At 38.3% G+C, this 23,643-nt stretch overlaps 1 protein-coding gene across 2 annotated transcripts in view; it reads right to left on the bottom strand.

Moving 5' to 3' along the window:
• LOC113483530 (glypican-5-like) overlaps window positions 1-23,643 on the bottom strand; it is a 367,287-nt gene that overhangs the window by 301,388 nt on the left and 42,256 nt on the right. For both annotated transcript variants that reach the window (XR_003399037.1, XM_026855147.1), the window contains exon 2: window positions 1,505-2,199. Coding sequence is in view for 1 of the 2 variants with exons in the window: in XM_026855147.1 (XP_026710948.1) it covers window positions 1,505-2,199 (695 nt within the window). In the remaining variant the exon portion in view is untranslated. The remainder of the gene's footprint in view (window positions 1-1,504; window positions 2,200-23,643) is intronic.

Raw genomic sequence — 23,643 nt, 5'->3', positions numbered from 1 at the left:
ATAAAAATAACTTCTGAGTGAAAATCAGCGCAGATGCAAGAATACTGATCATTTTTTTCTAGGTTTAATACTGCTTTATGGGATAAATTATGACACTACCAACTAGATATTATCACGATGAAGACCTGCTGTTCTACAAGGCACACAGGCTCCAATGTCTACTGTGCACTATGCAAGAACCTGGACAAGTATTTTCTTAATTTTCCATGTTTATTCTTGGATGTCAGACAAACTAGCAGACAAGTGTCATTTAAGAAAAAGCAAGAAGAACCTGGGGCAATGTGAACTGAGATAATGAAAAATATCAAATGAAAATTTTATCAGATTACTAAAAGTGGTTGGTTTTTTTTTATGAGCCACATATTATACTGACTGTAAGTCTGTCAGGTGTTTTAAATTGAAGAGAGCTATGATACTAGGTATCTTGGAAGGTTACAAACATATAGGAATTTTTCTCCCAGTAAAATGCTTCCTCAGTTTAGAATAGCTTCTGCCATAGATTCTTTCCATAGACTCTTTGAAGTGTTTTATTCTCTTGCATAATATGGTAACTAGAGTTCAGCACAGGAATTAAGGTTTTAGATCTGTGCATTTCCTTCTCATTTGTTCTCTGCAATAATATCTTTACTTTCAAGATAGGCAGAACTATACACATTTTTTAGATTAGTCTTTACCCTGCTCAAGGCCACACTGCTACATTTTTTTTCCATTAACAGTCATGTTGAACTTCATACAGATGTAGTCAGCTGCATCATTACTCATTTTAATAATTTCTGGTCTAGTCTTCAACACTTTGAGAGAACACCCGCCAGTCATATGCCTCTATTATTTATGACGTAGTTCTACCATCTAGTTCTTTCTTCCTTAACCTACCACTTACAAAACCAGATCCATTTTAAGTGTATTTTTATCCTTTACTTATATAAATGCTGTCAAATAATTTTGGTTTTTTTCATTATCTTTTTCCAGCTCTTGTATGACAGGTGTACACATTATAGACCCATACTGCCTTCCTGATGTCTCAGTCAACACAAAAATAAAGGGACTGTAAAATTATGGAAGTTAATTCATTTGCCTTTATTTAGAAACCCACTTTTCTAACCCCTTATACCAATTCCTGTGGAGTGTCTCCACACACTGCAAATACTCACATGCCAGGGAAACACTGCTCCTAGAGTTACAGGAGCAGATGTTTTAGAGCATGAAAATATGTTATTGTATCAAGTATAATATACCCCAATTTTTTGTTTAGAAAATTCTGCAGACAAGCCAGAGCTATCTCCTTTACAGGGTTGCTTCTTAAGTTTGGCCCCAACTTTTCCATTTCAAAGCAGACTCTACTGAGACCCATCATAATTATCTGTAACATTTCCACAGACTGTTAAACAAAGATCCAGTTGAAGACTGAAAACTGATGCAAAGGCAACACCAACTTATTTAAATGTTTATTCATCACATACCAAAACTGATAAATGGAAGCAGTGAATAATTAGAGAGCACTTACTGTAGCAGAGAGCTGTGGTCCGTTCAACTGTGCATGCAGGATGGCTTCGTTGATGGAGTTCCGGATTCCCGTCAGTGCAATTTCCAGATCATGTGAAGCAGCCATTTCATTAGTCAGATATTCCAGCGTGGAGATATACTCCCTCCATTGTGCATCCAGTTCTGACACACTGGCCAAACAGCCCCTCATTACATTTAGACAATATCCGACACAGGGTCTGATTAGCGTCAGGCCCTGGCAATGCGGGCAGTACTGCATCTTCACTAGAGCTTTGCTACATTCCTTCGTCAGAGCTGCATGTTCAGTAGTATTTATCACTTCAATGCCCAGACTGAGGGCCTGGCTGAGCATCCTACTTGCCCAAAGAGATTTTGACAGCTCTGTAACCATGTTTTTAGAATAGCGTCCAAAAGGATTTATGTCTTGCCTTGTAAGCCGTAGACACTCTGTATAGTCCTCTGATAAATCTGTAATTCCTGGGTTTATTAGCCGACTATACACCAGAGGAAAGAGACTGTCAAAGAACCGTAATACTGCACTTTCCACTGTAGTCTCTGCGCCCAGAATGTAGAGAGAGATGTCTGTAAAAAGTTCTTTAACAGGCTCTGCTGCTTCTTTTGCCATAGGTCTGTAAGCTGTCTCAAACAGGGAACTCGTGCGGTTTTCAGCAAAGCGAAGCAAAGACTCAAAGGCCTCTAAAAGAGGGGGCAGGGGAGAGAAAGAACTAGAGGTTAATAGCCAGCACCTGACATCTTAGTCACAGGACTAATATTGTCCTGAACAGGAACATCACTAATTACATGGAATTTGCAGTATGAATACACTAATACTTCACAGCTTCCATCAGTAATATAATTTAAAAGACACCTAAATATTACAGGTGCATAGAAAAGGCAACACATAATACATATATTTTTTCTTTAAAAAAAGGTGACTGTATGCTCACTAGCTAGACCCTGACTCGAGCTCTAGAGGTCAACAAAGTGAGCACAGGCAGGGTCTAAGACTGCTTTTGTAACTGATACTGCATTCAGGCAGTTCAACCAAATACATTTCCAAAACATCCCTGTAGCTCAATGAAAGCTTGTGAGATAACTGAATACAAACAGGAATTGAAGCTTTTGTTACGAAGTGCTGCAAGTGGGGGGCGGAGAGGCACTTCTTGTGAAGTACAACTCAATGATTGTAGGAAAGATGCTGTGTGAATAGAATTCTCTCCCTGTTACCATTGACTAGGCCTGGACATCAAGCCTGCTATGAACCAAAACCAGAATGAAATAAGGTCAGGAAAACAGTATCTCCTTTAACTATACCATTTTCGAGTGGCTTAGAAAAAAAAAAATAAATTTAAGGAGTGCCATGGTTAACACATTTCAAATTGCAGAAGGCAAATATTATATACCTGAAACACTGGGTGCTAGAATTCATAGACAGGGGCAAGGAAGGGATCAGTTCTCAAGATTGTTTTTAATGACACAGAAGACAGTAATCCACACCATTCCCACTGCTTTCTTTGGAAGCTATACAACAAAAAGCCTCTGACATAAATCGTTCTTGCACTCCTCTGGATGGCGAGTAGTTCCAGTCAAGGCAGGAGACCTATCACTTTACATCTCCTGAGGACTGGCCAGATAATGGGGTTTCAGTCTAATCCTACTCTACATTCATCTGAACATCACTATGCAATTCACCACAATGTAACACAAACTGAAGTCGCTCAAAGATCAGCTCAGCAAAGGAGCGGAAACAATACAAATGTAAGTCAAGATTAGCATACACTGGCAAAGTTTTGTAGAAAAGCCTGCTCAGTGCCTTCCTCTGTTACATCTCCCTGGGCAACTAACTTGCTTGTTATGATAAGCATTACAATCCCTTCACCACAAAGTGTGATTTATCCAGACACATAATACAATATATCTCATTGTACATGAAATCATCAGTATTTTACACACACATGCTATGTCCTGCTAGAAAATCACTTCAGCACTCTCACTGGTATTACAGCAACGAATACTCTGGAAGCACTTATAAAATCCTAGAAATGAAGAATTCAGATACACTTCAGTTGAAAAGGAATAAAGTTCATTCTCAGGCAGGGAAACACCTTGCCAAGTTTCAGACTGAAGCAGACTTATATAGCTGACAAAAATCCTGAAAATTTGATGTATGATGGAAATATTGACACAACCTAAACTGTAATGCAGTTAGTGGTGTGCTACTACACACTATAAAAACTTTTTTTTGGTCACATCAAACAGAATTTTTATTTTTATTTCTAGAGCAAAATAACTGCCATTTTTGTTTATCATACTAAAAAGGCCATGGAAATATTCAAAACATTAAAGGAGTGTTTTAAGTCTCCTCCTTCAACTAGACATGCTCTCTTACAGATATTCAGCTATCATTAGAATATGGGAGCAGGGACTGTCTCCTACAATGCCAACAGTCTTATCCTGTTGCTTTACCTTCCACATCCATAAAGGCAGAACTACAGACATCATCCTCCTTACATGAAAACTAAATGAAATGCATTTCTGAATGTGCAAGTACCCTTATTGTCCTGAGAAACAACAGCCCCAATGAAAGATGAGAGCAAAATCGTCAGCGACAATGTACAACTCAGGAAAACAGATTTCAGCTGCTATCTGGGATATTAGGTTGTAGACTAGAAACCATGTAGCATTTTATTTTCAAACCTCTTAAGTGTGAAAATTCCACATTCAATTAAAAAAAATCTGTATTATTCTGAGACAAGTATGAAATCAAAATATTCATAGTATTTATTTTTCATTGTATAAGAGAAAAATTATGATGGTATATAGCTTCATTCCTCTTGAAAAAAGAGCTCTAACATCAAAAATAAGGTACAAAAAATATTTCTGCTGATTGTAGATGTGCTGCAGACACCCATAAGGTATCATTTGCTTCCTTATCACCACTGGTCAGACACAAAAAATGACTCATGCTTGCAGGCACTCTAGCAATGATGTTTGAGAAGGAAATATGTAGGTCTTTTTTCATTGTTAAGGCATTAAGAGATGTTTGAGACAATCAGATTACTGGATCAGCTGGATGTTCTTAGATCTTTAATTAGAAATAACAGGTCTTCATGGAGTCGAATGATTCCAGCTCGCATTCTGGTCGTACAGAGCTGGCAACCTTAGCATCTTGTTTTAAAACAAGTGATTAATTTTTCATCATCTTTCAGAGTCTTTGGCTTCAACCCTGCCACCAGCAGCATACAATGTACTATAAATTGCAAATACATTGATTCTGAACAGAAACAAGCCATAACCAAAATCATCCAGAATTTGATGGAGATATCCTCTATTTTTTTGTCTTCGTTTTATAATCAAATAAATAAATAAGATTTTGATTTAAGACTACAGGGAGAGCAAAACACCAGCCAGCTTTGGATTTTAAACTAATGCACTGGAAACTACTTAATTAAAGGAGGCAACATCACTTTCCATGGGGAGAATTTTGTTCAAACTGTTTATCATACGTTCACAAAACACTTCACGCCACCACTGATGGGTCTGTGACAGTCAAGTACTGATCAAATACAGCCACCTCTGGGAACTTCACATCTGAACTGCTGGTGTTTCAAAATTAGCTTCTGAAGACAAGCCCTGTTATGACAGATGCCATGCTGGTTTTGCTGCTCCACTGGCAGCACAGAGCCTGCCAGGCCAAGCAGCTAACCAGGCTGCATGCTGGGCTTCCAGCCTAGCATTCACATACACTGGAAATTCTATTCTGCTCAGTCTAACACACAGATGGAAGAACACTGCTACTAACACTACTGCAGTATCCATGCCTATTTACTGTGAGCATGGCACAGCTTGGTTTTGAGCAATAGCTTCCTTCTGATGGAAGGAAATACATCCATTCTGACACAGAGGATGTTTGACTTCTCTTAAGCCAGACAGCAAACTATGGTTCATATATCTAATGCAATAACAATCGCAAAGGATTCCTGACTTATCTCGCACCAGCTTTTGCACCACTGACTTCTTCAGCAGGATTTAATCCTGATTTAAGCCCATTGTATGACAGAAGCTGCAGAATTCAAGTGTTTCTGCTAAAGGATAATGCTACAGAGAGAAACAGATTTAGGAGGCATGTATCAGTCTGCGCAACACATTTTTCCAAACATTTCCTCTTTTTTCACCACGTGGAGGCCTGTTTGGGGAAAGAACAAGTAGATTTTAAGTAACAGTACAGAAAAAGGAAAAATATCTATAAGTCCTCGTATCATGTAAACACCGTATTCAATGACTGCATTCAATTCCTGCTAACTCACTTCAGCAGGAACAGCTTCTTGTGTTGTTCAGTTGCTGTCATCTCTATTTTAGTTCAGTCAGGTGCAATAGCTCCGCAAGTCATGTCCAAGCCACCTCCTCTTTTCCTGCAGCCTTATCCTTAGGACAAGAATCAAAGATGCAAAACTACCACACATCAATTTGCTGCTCTTTTTGCCACAAAAATCTTTCTGGGTGTGTTCCAAGGAATTGTTGATTTTTTTTCAGGCTCCCAGACACATGACTACATAGCCTCCAAGGGAAGACCTCAACAGAACGATTCACCGAAGCACATAGCAAGTCATCACACATGTGGTAGCATGAGAGCTTGCATTCAGTGTTGCCTTCATCTCATAAATCCTAGATTTCTTACAGTGCATGATGGTCAGCAGATGTGGTCTCAAGGAACAGACACAGACGGGAGTTTTCCAAGAAAATCTGAATCGACCTATGATAGCCATGCATAGAGAAAGTTCATTTGCTTCCCTCTCTTATACAAACTTTCACGAGCTATTGAGATCCTTACACGGTAAACTACTAGAGGGGTCAGATGGGGAGCATTAGGAGAGGCCAAGCAACTTCCAACCTGCTGCATTATGAATCAGTCCAAATCCACGTACTTTTATTTCCACAGGTCCAACACAGGACTGATAGCATGGGAACCACCATCAACTGAAGCACCAGACACCTCTGTGCACAGAAGACCATTGCTGTTGTGCTGTAGCTGAGGCTCAGATAGAGTGGGTGCACTGTTTGAACTCCCACATCTTCAAAAAATCAAACTCATAAAACTGAGTGCAAATCACAACACACATATGTGAAAGGGAAGTTACTGTCATTGCTGTTATGCTTCTGTGTGACTCAAAGCTGGCGCCTTACCCACAGACTGACAAGGTAAAACTGCCCTGCTGATGCAACAGCTCTCCACTACACTAATAATTCCTTACACTCTGCAATAATGGAATATCTGATGAACTTAAAAGTTTAAAAATCAGCAAACTTATAAAAAAAAAAAAAAAGGAAGTCATATTATAAACATTACGGAAAAGATTTGACAGTGCTCAAAAAGGAGAAGCAAACATTGAAACTATCTATACAGAAATAACATCTGTGTACATTTTAGATTTGAGTGCAACCATGAAAGAAAAATGACAAATTTAAGTAGCTTCATTATTTGTTTGGTCTCTTAGGACCACTCCTTTCCCTTCAACATCTTGCATTTATTAGAGTAACAGGATAAATGAAAGCTAAAGTTTGTTGAACAATAGCTTCCTTTTAATGCTTTCACGTCCATTAAATCTTCTGCATCTTTATGGCTTGCCAAAATAAAGGCAACATATTAATATTTTAGCAGTGGAGTTTAAGTACATGCTATTTGCAATCTGATGCACAGAGAACAATGTACACAGCAGAAAATCACACCCAGATACACATCTACATGACATACAAAAGATAAAATTCAGAGTTCTACTTTTTGGATATATAGTGATCTCTGAACATATTTAAAAGACCAAGAACAAAGAGTGCTCAAAAAGCATCATCAAACAAGATGAACAGGTGGCGGGTATTTTAGATCTTAAGATTATTTTAAAAGCAAAGACGTAAAATTTTTTTTTGTCATGTTTGCAAACATAGCGCCTGAAATCCATTCATTCGTTAAGCTGCTTTTGAAAACAACTTCTAACTTTCTGCTTCATTTTCATTTTGTGACATTTTGCTACTGGCAAAAAATGTCAAGCATTGGAAGTTTCCTTCTTATTTATCCTGAATCATTCTGCTGCACATGGGGCCAAAGCTCTTTATTAATACCCTACCTTTTTCATGTGTTTTACTGGTTTTAGAGTGGCAGTCCTCCTATACATAAACACGGTTGCTCTTGATGAAGCTGACAAGAAATAACATGTTAATAAACATATCAGCAGTCTCACAGAAGCATGATGTCCACCACATCGTAGTAGACACTATACCAACACTTGCGGGAAACATTCGCAAGTTTGTTCCAAAACATTTTGGATCAGAGAAACACCTGAAAGCTCTCGGAATCTGGGCCAAGTGAAAGCATCTCTTGCTTTCTACTCACTTCCTGTAGCTGCTTTGAACAAGGCAGAGTGCAAAACAGATTCAAAAGCAAAGTTTTGGAAAGGGAGGAAAGGGAAGTCTGAATTTGCTCACCTTGACAGCAAGAAGAGGGTAAGATGTCTTTAGAAGTAATCAGTCCTTCAAAATATGAATTAGACAGAAAAAGCCACAAACAAATTTCCATTACTGTGCATAGGGGCACAGCCTTTACTTAAGTCTCTCCATGAGTTTGTATATGTTGCTAACAACATACAAATATTCTGTCATGAACCTGTTGCTAAAAACTACTGCCCCAGTTGAAAAGTAAGAAGTATGAGCCTCCCCCTCTATAGCTAACAGCTATGGAAAATAGCAAATTAACCATAAGTAGGATTATTTACAAGCTACCACTATCATCCTTTAACCCTCTGCTCAGTTCCAAGTGTAATTTAAAACTGTTTTTAACTTAAGAAAACTTATGAAAAGAAATTCTAGCAGCAAGACTTTGAGAGCATAAGAATACCTGGTCTTTCCTTAGTAGTATCTCCTATGGTGGGAGTTTGGACAGCAGTTTGCCACATGTCACACTGGTCATGAGAAAACCTGGTGCAATTCAAGCTTCAGAGCCACAGACCTACTGCTGTAATTTGGTAACATGGGCAAAGGCTAAGACACTTAGGAAAACCAACTTCCAAATTATCTGTTGGAAGACTGACTTCCAGTAACAGCAACAGGAAGCAACACTGTTAAGTACCATCTGAAAACTTCTATCTTGGCACAAAACATGCCAAGTTTGGTCTTGCTTGTTGTTTTCATATGCACAGACCTATTCTTTCATCCTTGGCACAGCTCTACAATTATATACAAAGCAACCACCCCCTCAGACTGCTGTCCCAGCCAGCAAACCCACACCCTTTCCTGAATCACCCAGTCCTACAGGACACCTTCTTTTTCTTCTCCCTTTTTGTAAAGTTAAACAGTTTCTTTACTATACAGTCTTGTACAGCGAGAAGGAGAGGATATATGCAGCTCATATTTTGGTGAGATTGATGAACATTAACTTTGGGTCATTTGGGAGAGTATTTGATTCAAAGCATCAATACTAGAAATAACATCAGCAAGTTTAAAACAGGCTCACTGCTTCATAAGCTGGTGATGAAAAGGGAAAATAAGGCAGTAGACGCACAAGCCTAAGAGATACCTTAATAATAACACAACGGTTCAGTGGTAAATACCAATCGTTTGTTCTGCTCTAGTCATTTTTGCCATGAAATCAAATAATGATTTCTGTAGACTGTGTGCTGGGGAATATATCCAAATTGCTGGAAGTAGTAACCACAGAGCTTGCATTTTTCAGACTCACTGGCCTTGGCTCTACCATTAACAAAACAACAATGTATAAGAAAGTAGCAACTAGCTGCAAAAATATTTATAAAAAGACAGACTAGAGAAAGCTCTGCAGTATGGTGTACCAAACCGTATCTGCCCTTTTTAAAGAAAACACTATATGGAAGAGTTTAATTAAGTTGTTATGCATCACAAAATCAGTTAGAGTTTGCTAACTTGATTTTGAGCTGCTCTCTGTTTCACCTTCAAACTTTTTGTGAATACAATGAATGAGCTAGTAATTAAATTTAGCTCTTATTTCTGTATACTACATTTCAGTACAGTTGTACATTATTTTATACACTGTAATTATAGGGTGCAATTATTTTGTCCTTTTTAAAGTGAGCAGTCTCCAGTAAAACTAAATCAGTTGACCAGCAGAAAGCTGGAGACCAGATGTGGTATTAACCTTTTATGACACCACTGGGCTTCTGCTGATAGATAAATAAAGCAAGTAGTACTTCAGGAATATTTGTGCAGGGGAAGGCTAATAGACATCTAGCATCACCGTGGTAAAATAATCTAGAGGAACAGTAAGGACTGAGGACTATGGCTGGACTTCTTATAAAGCCATGGGTATCAGTATTATTCTCCTTCCATCAAAGCAGCATTCCAAAAGATGATTCATATAATTCATATCTGTCAAGTTTAAACCTGTCATTTATTACTTAAGAATATCAAATCAGAGTTTTAACTGGATTTGGGCTAAAATAACTGAAGAACAAGCTATGGCTGTGCTTCAACAACATTAGATATGCCTTTAATTTGCTTTCCAAGAACAATTAATTTATAAAATAGGTTCTCATTATCTACAAGGAAGAAAAACACAAGTAGTTATGCATCTGTAGGTAGCTAGGTTCTTCACAGAACTATAACTATCTCTGAAGTTCTTAGTAGGTTTAACAGCCATCAGACTAGCAGCAGAAATGATGTTATCTGATTTATTTGATCCATCACTAGCATGGACAGTGATGACTGAAGCCACAGCTACCACAAGTAGCAAACAATTTCCAAGATGGATTACAGCACAAAGCACTTGCTTTGAATGACAACTCTGTGACCATCAACATTTCTTTCAAGAGAGATCCACAAAATCTGTCAACATTGCTTAAATCAGGTCTAACTATTCTACTGAACAAAGTTTTTGCCACATTAAAAAAAGCATCCACTTCTATTTTTTTAGGCTAAAACCCCATGCACAGTTGCAAAGATGCATAGTGTAGTCAAAAGTCATCATTTCTCTTAGGAAAATAAAGTTTTCCAGTAAAAATAAACAACATCTTGAGCAACATTTTCTTAAAAGTCAACCCCCTGTATCATCACTATATGGGATTATGTGAATTCCTGATATCTTTTCAAGTAATGTTCTTGCTGTGGGGTGGTTTGGTTTTTTATTTTTTGACATTTTTGAGTATTGCTGTAAAAATGGTCAGCCCTAAAAGGTGTCTTGACCCAACAATCCAAGACTTGTGTGGTGTTAGACGGGATTTATACTGGGCCATAAAAAGTGGATGGCCCTCAGTTTGGTTTCTTCAGAAGAGATACTCAGTATACATGGCCACGATTCCTTTGAATAAGCAGAATCTCCAGCACCAAAGGCTAGTACAATTTTTCTATCAATTTTCAATACATAACAGTTTGGTTATTAAACTGTAACTGTACACTTCTCAAAACTATATACATGGTTGTTAGCAAAATACACAGTGAAAGATGGAGCTCATGGTACCATTAGGGCATGCCCAGACCTGACACACAAAAATGTTACTGTCATTGGGAAATGATGCAAAACAATTACATCATTCTGTCCGGGGTGCAGTAGCAATTACTTTTCCATGTGTGTATGCAGTTTTTCAATGCTGTGAATCACTGCACTATGCATGCTAGCATGGGGCTAGTTTGTAAATTAAGATAATGCCCTTACTGCAATCTCTAGGATTAAGGCTTTCAGATAATCTCTTCCCACAGACCACTGGACAGAGTAAAAGGATATCACTTTTCTTTGGATTTCACAGACTACTTTTACCACAAGTACTTTTGGAATGAGATATTTAGTGCATATAGTGTAGTTTCCAGAATTAAAACAGTCTTGTAGAAGAATCTCTGCACATTCAGAACTCCAGTATGGGCTGGCTTGAGTGCCTGAGGTAGTTTGTCATTTATCATAGCACTCTGAATGCTATGGGCCTATATGGAGTGAAAAAACCCTCTTAACTGGAATCTATCCCTAGGTAAGGATGAGCGCAACATTGAAATGACAACACATGTAGAACATATACATAGAAGTATCCAGGAGCACGGAAGTCACAGTAACCATGGATTATTGCCATATGAAAACCAGAAAGTCCAAAATGAAATTAGGTGGGGACACAGCTAATGTACAAGTAATACGTGGTTATGTAGAGATATTGCTGATTTATACTGCTTGAGGAGAGGGACTATTCAAAAAATATTAGGGGAAAAAAGGCCAAAAACTGCTTCTGCAGCCTTCCTACAAACGAAAACCAGAGAAAGTAAAAGCTATGCCAACTATGCACAGGGCCAGGTACTAATACCAGAGAGGCAGAGACACCATCGTTAGAGAAAGAGAGGGCATTTACGCTGGTGGTCTGTTGGAGCTCAAACGCACTGCTCATTTGACACAATCAGGCTTGGAGAGCAAGCAAGCGAGGCTTGCCAAAAACACTACAGACTTCTCTCTGTTGCTTGACTTAGTGGCACTGATGATGACCCAGCAGGCACTGAGCATTGGTACGTTACCTGTGGAGAAATACAGAATATAAACCATTAACTTTAGAATCTAGATATGACCAGAGTACATTCTAAAACTTGTCTCTGGTACATTGCTGCACTGCATGTTCATGTTTCCTGGCAGGGACACACTTCAAAGTTGTCAGTAACTTTTGGTCACAGGAGAAATTGAGGTATTTTATTTGTATCTCTCTGGTGTGTTAAATCCTATCAAGAAATGAAAGTACAAAATAGTTGCATTAGTTAAGAAGAACGAAGCAAAAACCTCTCTTCTGAGTCAATCAAGATACAGCAGGAAGATGTAAAAGTCTTTTCATTCTTCTGGAAATCTTTTCATTAACAGAAAAGCAACCAGACAGGAGTCTCTGGAGAGAATTTCCTTAATGCTCTGATTGGGAAGTTCAACTGGCAATAGGAAAAATACATTTGTTTCAGAAGGTCATGAACTATTTCATGAGATCCAGCTGAATTAGTTAGGTGGTCTATTATGACCTGTTTCTAAAAGTCTAAGAGAAGATAGCTACAAGAGACAGGATTAGCTTAAAGATTAAATTAGGGGATAGGTTGTTTGTTTTTCATGGGTTTTTTCTTCTTGTTTAGGTACTAATGTAGAAATACAAGAAATTATGTCTGAATTCCATTAAAGAGCTAAGGTCACAAGACTTAAAACCCCCTCATTTTGTAAAATCTAAATTGAATCTGTATTTATCAATAACTTTAAAACAAAGAAAACAGTCTCTATGTAGAGAACAGCAATAATGTAACCCTGTGTGTTCAACAGTGAAGACTCTCTACACAGAACTGCCAGCTGGCTTGAGAACTGCGCTGCATGTGCCCACACGCTGATCTTCCAGCCCTCAGCTGTAAGAGGGAAACAGATCATAACTCACCAGGCCAGTCAGACAGGGAATGGCAGTCTTCACAATCACTATGTACTTCAAATTAGTTCAAAAGCATGGGCTACAAAACCCTTCTGCTGTTTCTTCTGATTCTGGATTGGGTAACATCAACTTCGTTCCCCAGTACTACTACCTACTAACTCTACCCACCCTTCTTCCCCAGGCTAATCTACACAGAGAAGCCTTTGCAAAATAAACTAAGGAAAACATAAAAGTCCCATAGCTAAGTCTTGGCACAAAGACAGTCTTCCGTACAAGTAACCTGCAAACAGTTCATTTCAGTGGCTTTTGTGTTTTTCAGACCCTTGGACAACTCCTATCCACCAAAACTAGTGATGTGCCAGCATGCAGTATCCTCACTCAAATTCCAGCTGAAAACACTCTTTGGTATTGTTCCGCAGACCAGCTGCGGGCCACTAAATGGCTCATGTATGGCTGAGAGCCACTGGGCTCTTCCATAGTGCACTGGAAGCATATAGTAATCTAGATTAAAGGCAAAGGTATTGGTTAAAGATGCAGGCAACTAATGCTTAGAAAACAAAAGCCTTTCCTGCAACACCTATTTTTGGCTGTCTCCTCTTGTAGATTATTTTGCAAACATATCTGATATCATAACACCATAAGGTAATTGAAGGGATAAGTTTGCTTGAAGAAACTGACCTTGTTCATAGACATTCTTTACAGCCAAAGTCAGAACAGTTGAAGTCAGAACTAGACTACTAAAGAAAAAGTGGAAAAGATTTCCATAACTGACTTCAACAGACACTGAATTCAAATCATTATAAATTTAGGAAAATACTCTGGGTGTTACTTTTTAAAATTTCCCATATTTACAAAACCTCTCTTGATAGAAAAAATAAAGGTGGATCAATACTAAAAATAATCCTATAAAAATAGAACACATTTTTCTTTATGATGAAGAGCTTCTCAATTTATCCTCCAAATTCTTTCAAGTAAAGTGACTGGCATTTGTTCAACATATGGGTCAGTGCTGGCAAAAGTACAGATGTTGGTGCTTTGATAGCTAACCAGATGTTTGTGGGGAACTAGCTCCAGTTATTCCTAAGGCAAAGCACATAAAGCCTGTTAGCACTAATAAATCAACAAGCCTATTTTTCTCTTGAAATTCCTTCTTTGAAAAGAAAATACATTGAAAGTAGGTTTTTCCAATAATACTGACTACAGAGATCTCACAGACAAGTCCCAGTCGCAGCAATGAAGACCAAAGGCAAAAGCAATGAAACTTATGTGCAGAAAATTGTGCAGTCCTTGATCAAAATGAAGTCACCACCATGACACCATATTTCAACATTGCCACATATATTAAGACACCTTCCGAGATGAGTTGGGCTTCACAAGATCACAGAATTTGTTTAAATTCAAGAAGTTACATAGTTGCAACCCTGTGCTTGCTTATTCATCCCCTAAATTTATTGTGGTCGGATCACTATTCAGCACATCATTTTTTCACATGAGTAGCAGCAGCAAAGGAATTCTGTAAGAGAGAATGAGGACAGGCTAAAAACAAAGGCCTGAAGAATTCAGACTTTGTTCATTTCAAGGTTCTCTGTATAAAGCGTTATGGCTTGAATCTAAGTGAGATGACTCAAGGACCAGCCTGAGTCATGAGATCAGTTAGGAAACTGCCATGAATAGTCCTGAACTTTGAATATCTGGGGACTTGGAAGGTTGTTAAAAGTGAGCAACTGTTTCCCCTCTGGGCTTGCTGACCTTCAAGGACTTCTACAAAAAGTTTATTTCTGATTTGATTGATGGGGTATCTTAAAGAGGTGATGTTCATTTCATTAACAGGGACTTCTTGAGATAGCTCACCAAACAGATCAAGATGCCATGTTAAGTCCTCACTTCAGTAAGTTGCTTCCCTTACTTACAGAATGTGACAGACATGCCTTACATGCACTAAAAGGACCATTCTCTGAACTCAGAGGGTTTCCCCCTTTCTGCATGACCCGTTTCTTCCTATGTAAGAAAGGTACACACAACTGATATTGTCCATTTGTCTGGTACCCTTTTTCCCTAGTATGTCAGAACTCCTGGAAAATGCTTCTTTAAACCCTCACAGATCTTTTTTGCTTCCCACCTGTGTCTTCCCACAAGAAGGAGCAGTTCTCAGTTTTCATACTTGAAACTTACACCTTCAACCTGGGCCCATAAGCTTTACCTGCTGAGGATCGCTGATGTTCTCAATTATCTCACTGAGTGCAGGCCCAAACAGAGATAACAGATTTTTGTGGGAATGAAATATGGTTTTCTTCTTCTACCTCCTCTATTATCAAAGTTATTGCTGTATTGCTTCCTCTGTTGCTTACAGGTATTTGGTACATTACAATGTATACTTACTTTGTTTTGGTTAAACACATGGGTCACTAGTGATGAAACACAACTATAAATATTAGACTTTGTATTGAGGGTCGAAGTATCTATCACATACATCTGTCATACTGAAGTTTTAATGCGCAATTGTTAAAACCTCTCATATGCATGCAGCTTTTATAGTTCTGGTTAAAGTTTTGCAATCTTTTACTCATCAACTTAATGGAAAATAAGAGTTGCAGATAAATCAATCTGATAATGAAAGCAAATTAGCCATTATGCTACAGCAGACTTCTAACATGAATTAGTGAACTGAGATTGACTACAGCAATATAATGCTCTCTTTAATCACAATTTAGAGCTTCCCTTTCCAGGTAGCTTTAGAGGGAGTTTAGCAAACAAGTATTCAGAACTAAAGCACCAAAACTGTGACCTACATAAATGGTATCGCAAGCCTTAACAAGCTCCAATTAAGCCAGTAGTGTCTTTTAGGAAAGAGTGGGTCTCATGAATGCAAGCAGCATTGCAGAACTATGGTACAATGAATCAGAACATTGAAAACATTCATAAATTAAGAGGCTGACAGGTTAAAAGAGGTTGATACTAAAAATCAGTATACGATGCAGGAAGCACTGGACACATCTAAGAAGAATATGTGGCTTCCATTGCATGCCCATCATAAAGGACCTATCTAATATTATTTAAGTGTTCTAGTTTACAAAGAAGTTTCGGGAGCTGTCTAAACTGGAAAAGAACTGGAATGCATTTGGGACACAAGCATCCCTGCTGCAGAGCGACCAGCTGTAAACTGCAGCTATAAATTACACTCTACTTTGCCACCTATTACCCCTCTGCAGCTGCCTCCATACTTCCAAATAGACTCATGGAGTATATCTTATTGCTATCTTGCTTTCTTCAGCCAGAAAATTATCCAGGCATGAAGTCCAAAATTTCAATTCAAAGCTCTAACAGGAACCCTCACTCCTATACATCTTAGATATAAAAAGAGCATAGTGAAACTATTTCAGATACGCAGCCATTCATTTTACTACAGCACAGTTCTGGCTTTTCAACACTGCATGTTTTTAAACACACTGAAGTCCATCAGTTACTCTTATTCTCTCATAAGACAAAAAATGTAATTCTCAACAGTAAGTACAGAGAGCTCTACAGTATGGTCACTTTCTCTTCTATCCTACAAACTCAACCATTTTTAATCACTCAGTTGTTTCATAACTTTGTATAAATCATATTATATTAGAAACATTTAACATATGGGAAGCAAACCTGCTTTAAAAAAAGACAAAATCTGTGAAGAATTTATCTTCTTAAAATGCTTATCCTTATTTCAAGGTCATATGGAATCAATAAAAATAAATCTGTTTTTGTTACTTACTCATTTAGGTATCTAATTTTCAGCCCAGTCAAATAAAAAAAGTAAACATTACATTTTAAAAGGGGGGGGTGGAGGGGGGTGGGGTGTTAGAGAGGGGAAATCACCACTGTGAAACATCCTGACAGCAATTTCGTTGGTTTTGTTTCAGGAGAAATTACAAGATTCAGCCATTTTCATGATCAAGTAAATTCTCCACTTCCTTTTCTGGATCTTTAAATCAATTTTAATAGACACTTCCCACTGCTTAAGTTCTACTCTCTGTTGCCCCAGAACTGATTGCTTATTTTAAGAAAGGCCCTTTGGCATGAAACTTTATCTGTATAACCCTGTAATGGGATCAATCCCTTCAGAAGCACAGAAAAGAAACCAAGAGAGGAACAACCATCCAACCAAATAAGGAAACTACTGGTAGACTGAAAATAAGAGGGTAACAGGTAAAGCATAAGGAATTGCGAGCCCCGAAGAAAAACACATTTGCTGCATTTTAGACCCAGTTCAAAAAAGCACTGGCATACACAAATTAATGTTAGTTAATGTTAGTTCAGCTCTTAAGCCACAAAACCCCCACAGAACTTCAGTGCACACAAGTTTTCTGCCAAGAAAGCAGATTTGTGAAACAAGGCCTTAAACTTTTCAAAATCATTTGAATTTTATAAGGCCATTTCAATTCCTCTGATAAATCTCCTGCCTTCTCGTTCCACAAATGTCAAATTGTTCAAGAATTTTCTCTTGTCTTTCAGATCAATCTTGTATAATGACACTCTTTCTAAGATTATGGAAAAAAAATGTTGACTTGATTAATCTATTCTGGGAAAGGTTATAAAACAGCTCCTTGAGAATACAATACACTATTTCAGTTGGAAGGGACCTACAATGATCAGCTAGTCAGTCCAACTGCCTGGCCACTTCAGGGCTGACCAAGTTAAAGCACATTATTCAGGGCCTTGTCCAAATGCCTCTTGAACACTGACAAGATTGGAGCATCGACCACCTCTCTAGGAAGCCTGTTCCAGTGTTTGACCACCCTCTCTGTAGAGAAATGTCTAAACTAACTAATCTAATGTCTAACTGACTGAAGTCCAGTCTAAACCTCTCCTGGTGCAGCTTTGAACCAATATTCTGCCTTGACCAAAAATTTTCCAATCTTGTGAAAATATCATGCCCCAAGACTTTTTTTTGCTTACGCACTGCATTTCACCATATGCAACAGCATTCCCCGGCCTGTCTATGCCACTTCACTCGATGCCTGAAAGTCATAACAGTTTTAGGACATCATGATCATTGCACTCAAGTTTGCCACATTTCATCACTTTCAGTGCAGAGACATTATTTGTAAGTACTTGCAAATTCCCTTATAAATTTCTGTTCAATACCTTTTTACTGGAAGACCTAGTACACATCTCATCTAACACCACCACCTATTGCTGGTTCTAGGAAGCATCACTGGTGGAAGCAGAGACTGTAGTCTAATCCTGCCAACCACCCAAGAGAAGCACTAGAACTAAAATGCCACTGAGATAGCATTAGTCCTACAGACACTCCTCACCTGGAACAAAAATTAAAGGACAGTAGATGTTACTGAAGCAAGTAAGGAATATGAAGAACTCTAAGGAAATTTATTCAAGCCAGAAAAGCAAATTACTTTAAAAATCTAAATCAGGCTCCATTCCTACCCTTCCTTTCCCAGCACTGCCCTGGCCATGACTCCTGCAGGAAGCCAGAGAAGGGAAGCTCTGCCTTGAGCAGGAGGCATCTGTCCTAAGCACCTCCCTTTCTGATTTCTTAACCCTCACACAACAGAAAAACAGGTTGTATTATCAGATAGTTTAAAAACAGATGTCCTGCTACACACAGCTTTTAAATGGAAGCGTTCAGAGAAACAGATATGCAAGAGTTGGAAAAACTTCCCCATCCTAATGGACGTAAGCTCTGCAAGAACCAAGAACTTCCCAATTCAAGAGACTGTGAAAGCATCCCTGAAATGGAAATTCACTGATGCTCAAAAAGCCTGCACTGTAATTTAGTGAGGCACAGCTAGAGAGAACACACCAAACAGTAATTTAGCAAAGACTAACACTGAGCAAGAGAGACAAGCCATTAAAATAAAAGTGGCATCCAAGGGGTTTCTGAATTTAGAGGCTATGACCTTGAGGACTGGTTTTCAATCTTCTCTTCAGAGACCAGGTGTAGGAGATTTGCTACCTGGGGAATTTCAACATGATGATGGATGCAGGGAGCTCAGCGTGGCAAAGGAGAACTTCATAGGAGCCCTTAATCCGATTCTGAACAGAACAGAATAAAACAGTATTTATAAACCTTATGAAATCTGGAGTTGTTTAGTGTACTTTAGGTAATGCTGATTCTTATATAGCAGGTTCAGGAACATTATCAATTTTTCCACAGTATCCGAGTGTTGTCAATTCTGATTACACTATTCAGATACAGTACAACAGTCAGTCTATCATGCTGGCCAAGACAAATATCCATCTACATCTTCCTAGAGACAAAAGGCCTGATATTACAAATGGGGCCTTGAGTTATGCAAAAGCATACCCATTGGTCCTCAAAATCTGACATCTGATTTAGCTGAAAGCTGCTAAAATATCACAGAAATATCCAGGGAGCACTGAGAAATAATTTCAGGATGTTGTCACTAAACAGGGATGGGATGGCATGGACTTTTGGGGCAGAAATCAGTCATCATAAAGGAACTGCCATACATGAAAAGCTAAAGATTGATCCAGTCCCAGGTCTGACAGCACAAAATAGCTATCATCAGATGCTTCACACAAAGCTATATGAAGCCCTGCAGTTGACAGCTCCAGGGTACAGAATAACATGCCCAGGGGACCTGCCCATTCTCTCACAGTCTTTCCTGTCTTTAATATACCACAAGAATTTCTTGTTGTTTGTTTTCATGTCTTTGACTCTTTGCTCTTCAAATTCCACTTCAGGTTCTTCAGTTTCCTCCTCACAAAGCCCACTCCAGACTGTGCCTCTGTCTCTAGGATTCACTAGTGTTGGATTTCCAGTTTCTGACAGCTATTTCTTTTGCTCAAATAACCTCCTGAACTTTGTGTTTAAGCATATGGATTCACTTGCCTTTCTGCTCCTTTTCTCACATGGTGCTATTCCTGTTTGCAGTAACAGATTGTGATGTGCTTAAGTCGCTACTATGCCTAAACTAAGATTTTAATTTCTATACTTAATCACAGCCATATATTTAAACAGTGTTCACATTGTTCTAGTAATCAAGAGAGGGTGCCAAGCACATTGCTCATTATGCTTTCCAATCTCTATATAATCTAGGTTGAACTTCAACTGTAAAACTCTATTGTGAGTATGAGACAATTTGCACATTTCAATTCAAGTCTACATAATCCAGACCAAATCTTCAGCTAACTAAAGCAATTATGGTAGACAAGTAATATTAGGACCTCTAAAATATAGCAGTGGCATCTAAAAAGTCTTTCTATCACATGGATGAGCAGTGGATTGTTTCAGCTACGTGTATCTGTGCAAGAGTGCAATAGCAAAACTTTCAAAGGTTCAGAACACTGTAGCGTCTTTGGAAATACTGCTTACTAACATTTTTATGCAAGATCTGTCATTGAGATCCTAGAAGTTTGCATCTAAATGACAAAAAACTTTCTACTTCCTGAAATGCTGGCATACAACTCGGCCCATAGTACTTAAGCATGTGGAGACTTGTTTACCATTTCAACTAACCTGACTAAACACAGCAAAAATTAATTACAGACTGATTCCCTTGCTACAAAAATCATCCCATTTCTTTTCAGTGGGGCAGCTTAGAGAGTAAAACCCTTCTCCAACTAAGAGTATTAAAATTTCTCCCCCGGTGAGATGCTCCACTGCATGGTTTCAGGGGTCTCCCTCAATCAATAAGTCCATTACTTTTGTCATTAATCTGTGACTAAATTGACATATATCATCTCTCTCACATCTTCAGTATCCTTCATGGATTTGCCTCCCTCAGCGTTCTTGAATTAATCTCTTCCATTCTTCCGGACCATTCATTGTGCTTTTTCCTGCTCTAACTCCCTATCTCCTTCTACCACAGAATGTCTTTCATCTCTTGCAATCCAAATTTTGGAACAGCTTGCTTAGCTCTATAAATCCCTATCTCAAGACCATTCTTCTTACAGCTATATGACCTCCTCAAGTATTTTCCTAACAGAAGAAAAATATCTTACCACCATTCCCTTCTCACTTTTCTTGAAACATTCATCCCTAAATTCTGTCATTTCACATTTCTTTGTGTTTAGCTACTGAATAACGCAGAAGTTACAAAAACAAAAATTAAATGCTAAATTCATACTGCTTACCCAACTGAACTATACAGCTGCAAACAGAATGAAATCCACTAAATGGGGTTTAAACATTTTGTATGAAACTTGTACATATAAAGGTAATTTAACATGCTATCTTTTAAATATGCATTTGCCTTTGAAAGGAATTTGGAATACACTGATCAGCACGTAATATAATTAAATCATGCAAAGGTCTTCAAGATGCCAGAAAATAGTAAAACTCCATTTTAGATCAACTTTTTTTTCTTTACTATTACTGAACAATATTTGATAGATCTTCAGTAATCTATTGAACAAAGACAAAAATATGGGTTCTTGCTAAAAATATTAAACAAAGTGGTACTGCCTATTTCAGTCCCGCATGTATATTATACTGTAGGAGGGAAGGACAGCACAGTTCTATCAAAGAAAGATGCAAATTTATGAAATCCTACTCCCCCATTTATACCTACCTCTGGGAAAAAAAAATTTCTACAACTCGGTGCTGTTTACAAAGAAACCAATATAGCTGCCTGCTAAACACAGGCATGACAAAGTTCTACAGTGATTAAGTGACTTCCCACGTTGTACTCTAAAAGGAAGAATCTTCTATTGAAAGACTATCACACGAACCAACGTACAAAAAATATCCTACATAGCCTGGCTCAAATGGAACAGTGCCATATAAGCCCTTGGCAGACCAGAAGGGGAAACAGCAGAGGCAGAGGTTTCCCAGCTTAAAAGCCAAGAGAGCTACTGGTCAGGATCACTTCAATAAGCATAGATCAACACTGGCACTCTGTACAGTCACAGCCGTATTTTCTGTAGGTGTATCTTGAACATCTAGGACAAATTTCTCAAGAATACATCAGAAATTTTGGAATGGACATCTAAAACAAAAATCATTGGAAAGTGCAGTCCCTTCGGTGGCTTGGAAAAAACAACTTCTCCAGTTAGGTTTTAATGAATTATTGATTTATTAATACTACATAGAATTTATACAATAAAAACACCTTACATTCTAACACATTACTATTACGGTTTTATATGGCCATCAGCCTACACATTTACCATACTTTCAACATAGAGACTGCATGGTACTTTCACAGTCTTAAATGTTGCCCAATTATAATTGGTTTCAGGCAAATCAAGGGCATTTAAGCCTGTGCATGTACAAAGAACAGGGGAAATAGGATGTCCAAGAGAGTGGTAGAAGAGCTGCTTTTCTTTCTGTATGCTTTTCTAGCCTTTCTTGTCTCCCTTCTGTCAGGAACCACTTTGCAGGGAGGTATTCCTGGAACATTAGTCGAAATCTTTCCTGTCACATTGGTGGGTAACATTCTCACTTTTCTGTGAATCTACCAGCTGCTGAATACACATTTATGAAAAACCAGCAGAACCACCAAGTTCCAACTTTCTTGAAGTGTCCAGTTCAAAGACCACTGAAATCAGATGCTGGAGTATCATTCATCTATCTTCCTCTAGACATTTCCTCCTCCTCTTTCTTAGAAGTCTGAATTTAAGAGTTACAGATTTGTCCAGATTCCCCTCCCAGCCACCCACACACATCTGGTAGATCTAGCAAGCTTTCCTTCAGTTGCTAAGAAGCACACATGTACTGCAACTCAGCGCTCCCATACATGTGCAGAGTGCAGTGTAGCTATGCTGTATGCAATAATCCAACACTTGCTGGAAACACTGCACTTCATACTGCTCTGCTGAGTAGAAGGACTAAAACTCCTGAGAAGCATTAGACCTCTGCAACTGGCCTGGACATTTATTATAAATTACATTTCCCAAAATATTCAGGGCTCCAGGAACACCACATTTGTTTCCACACACAGAAACACAGAAGTGTTAGCTCTGAGTTCAGACCCAGAGTTCAAACAACATTTCTCAGGAACTGATAAGAAATTAAAACTGGTTTTGGAGATAAAAAATTGCAATGTCTTTAAAGATTCTAACAATATTTCTTTTTCTGAGGCATTCTTCGAAATCTTCATTCAAAAGCACAGAATTAATCTCATCTTCTCCCACACTACCATAAAATAAGGCAGTAGCACTGGGAGTAATATGACTTTCTATCATGTGAGCTCCTAAACAGCACCAGGACACTGCAGAACAGTGTAAAGGGAGTTTGCCAAAATGAGCTTTAACACATGAGCTTGAAATTTTTGACCTTTCAGAAATATCAGAGACAGTGAAGAATCAAAAAAAGCTGATAATTTTTTGTTGCTGATGTCAAAAGTGGGTTTTTTTCAAGACTAATGAAACAGCAGCAAAATATGAACTACCATATAGAAGACACTTAAAGAAAAACAAGCATCATCATGGAATAAACCATCATCTATAATCAACTAATCATAATCTATTTGCCTCTTCAAAGAGCACAGTCTTATACAGGAACATGGTCACAGATCCTTTTATATTATCCAGAGTCAGACAAAGATACCAAAAGGAGCAGATACCAATAAGTAGAGCTTTTCCAAAGATTCCCATTCATGTGGCCACATCTGTAGTTGATTGACTTGAAATATGATTCCAATACCATGTAAGGAAAGATGTTTTTTGAGGGTTAAGTATCAAATTCTTATCTGGCCACACCGAATAATTAGCTAGCGTTTTATGAGGTGTTTGTTATCTATGTTGGCAGAATGCAAAACCTATTGCCTACAGCGTGTTTCCACATTACATAGTCAAACAA

Source organism: Athene cunicularia, assembly GCF_003259725.1.
Source record: "Athene cunicularia isolate RWA chromosome 9 unlocalized genomic scaffold, athCun1 chr9_part1, whole genome shotgun sequence".
Taxonomy (NCBI): domain Eukaryota; kingdom Metazoa; phylum Chordata; class Aves; order Strigiformes; family Strigidae; genus Athene; species Athene cunicularia.
The sequence above is the reverse complement of the archived record's forward strand: the minus strand, read 5'-3'. Positions and strand labels throughout refer to the sequence as shown.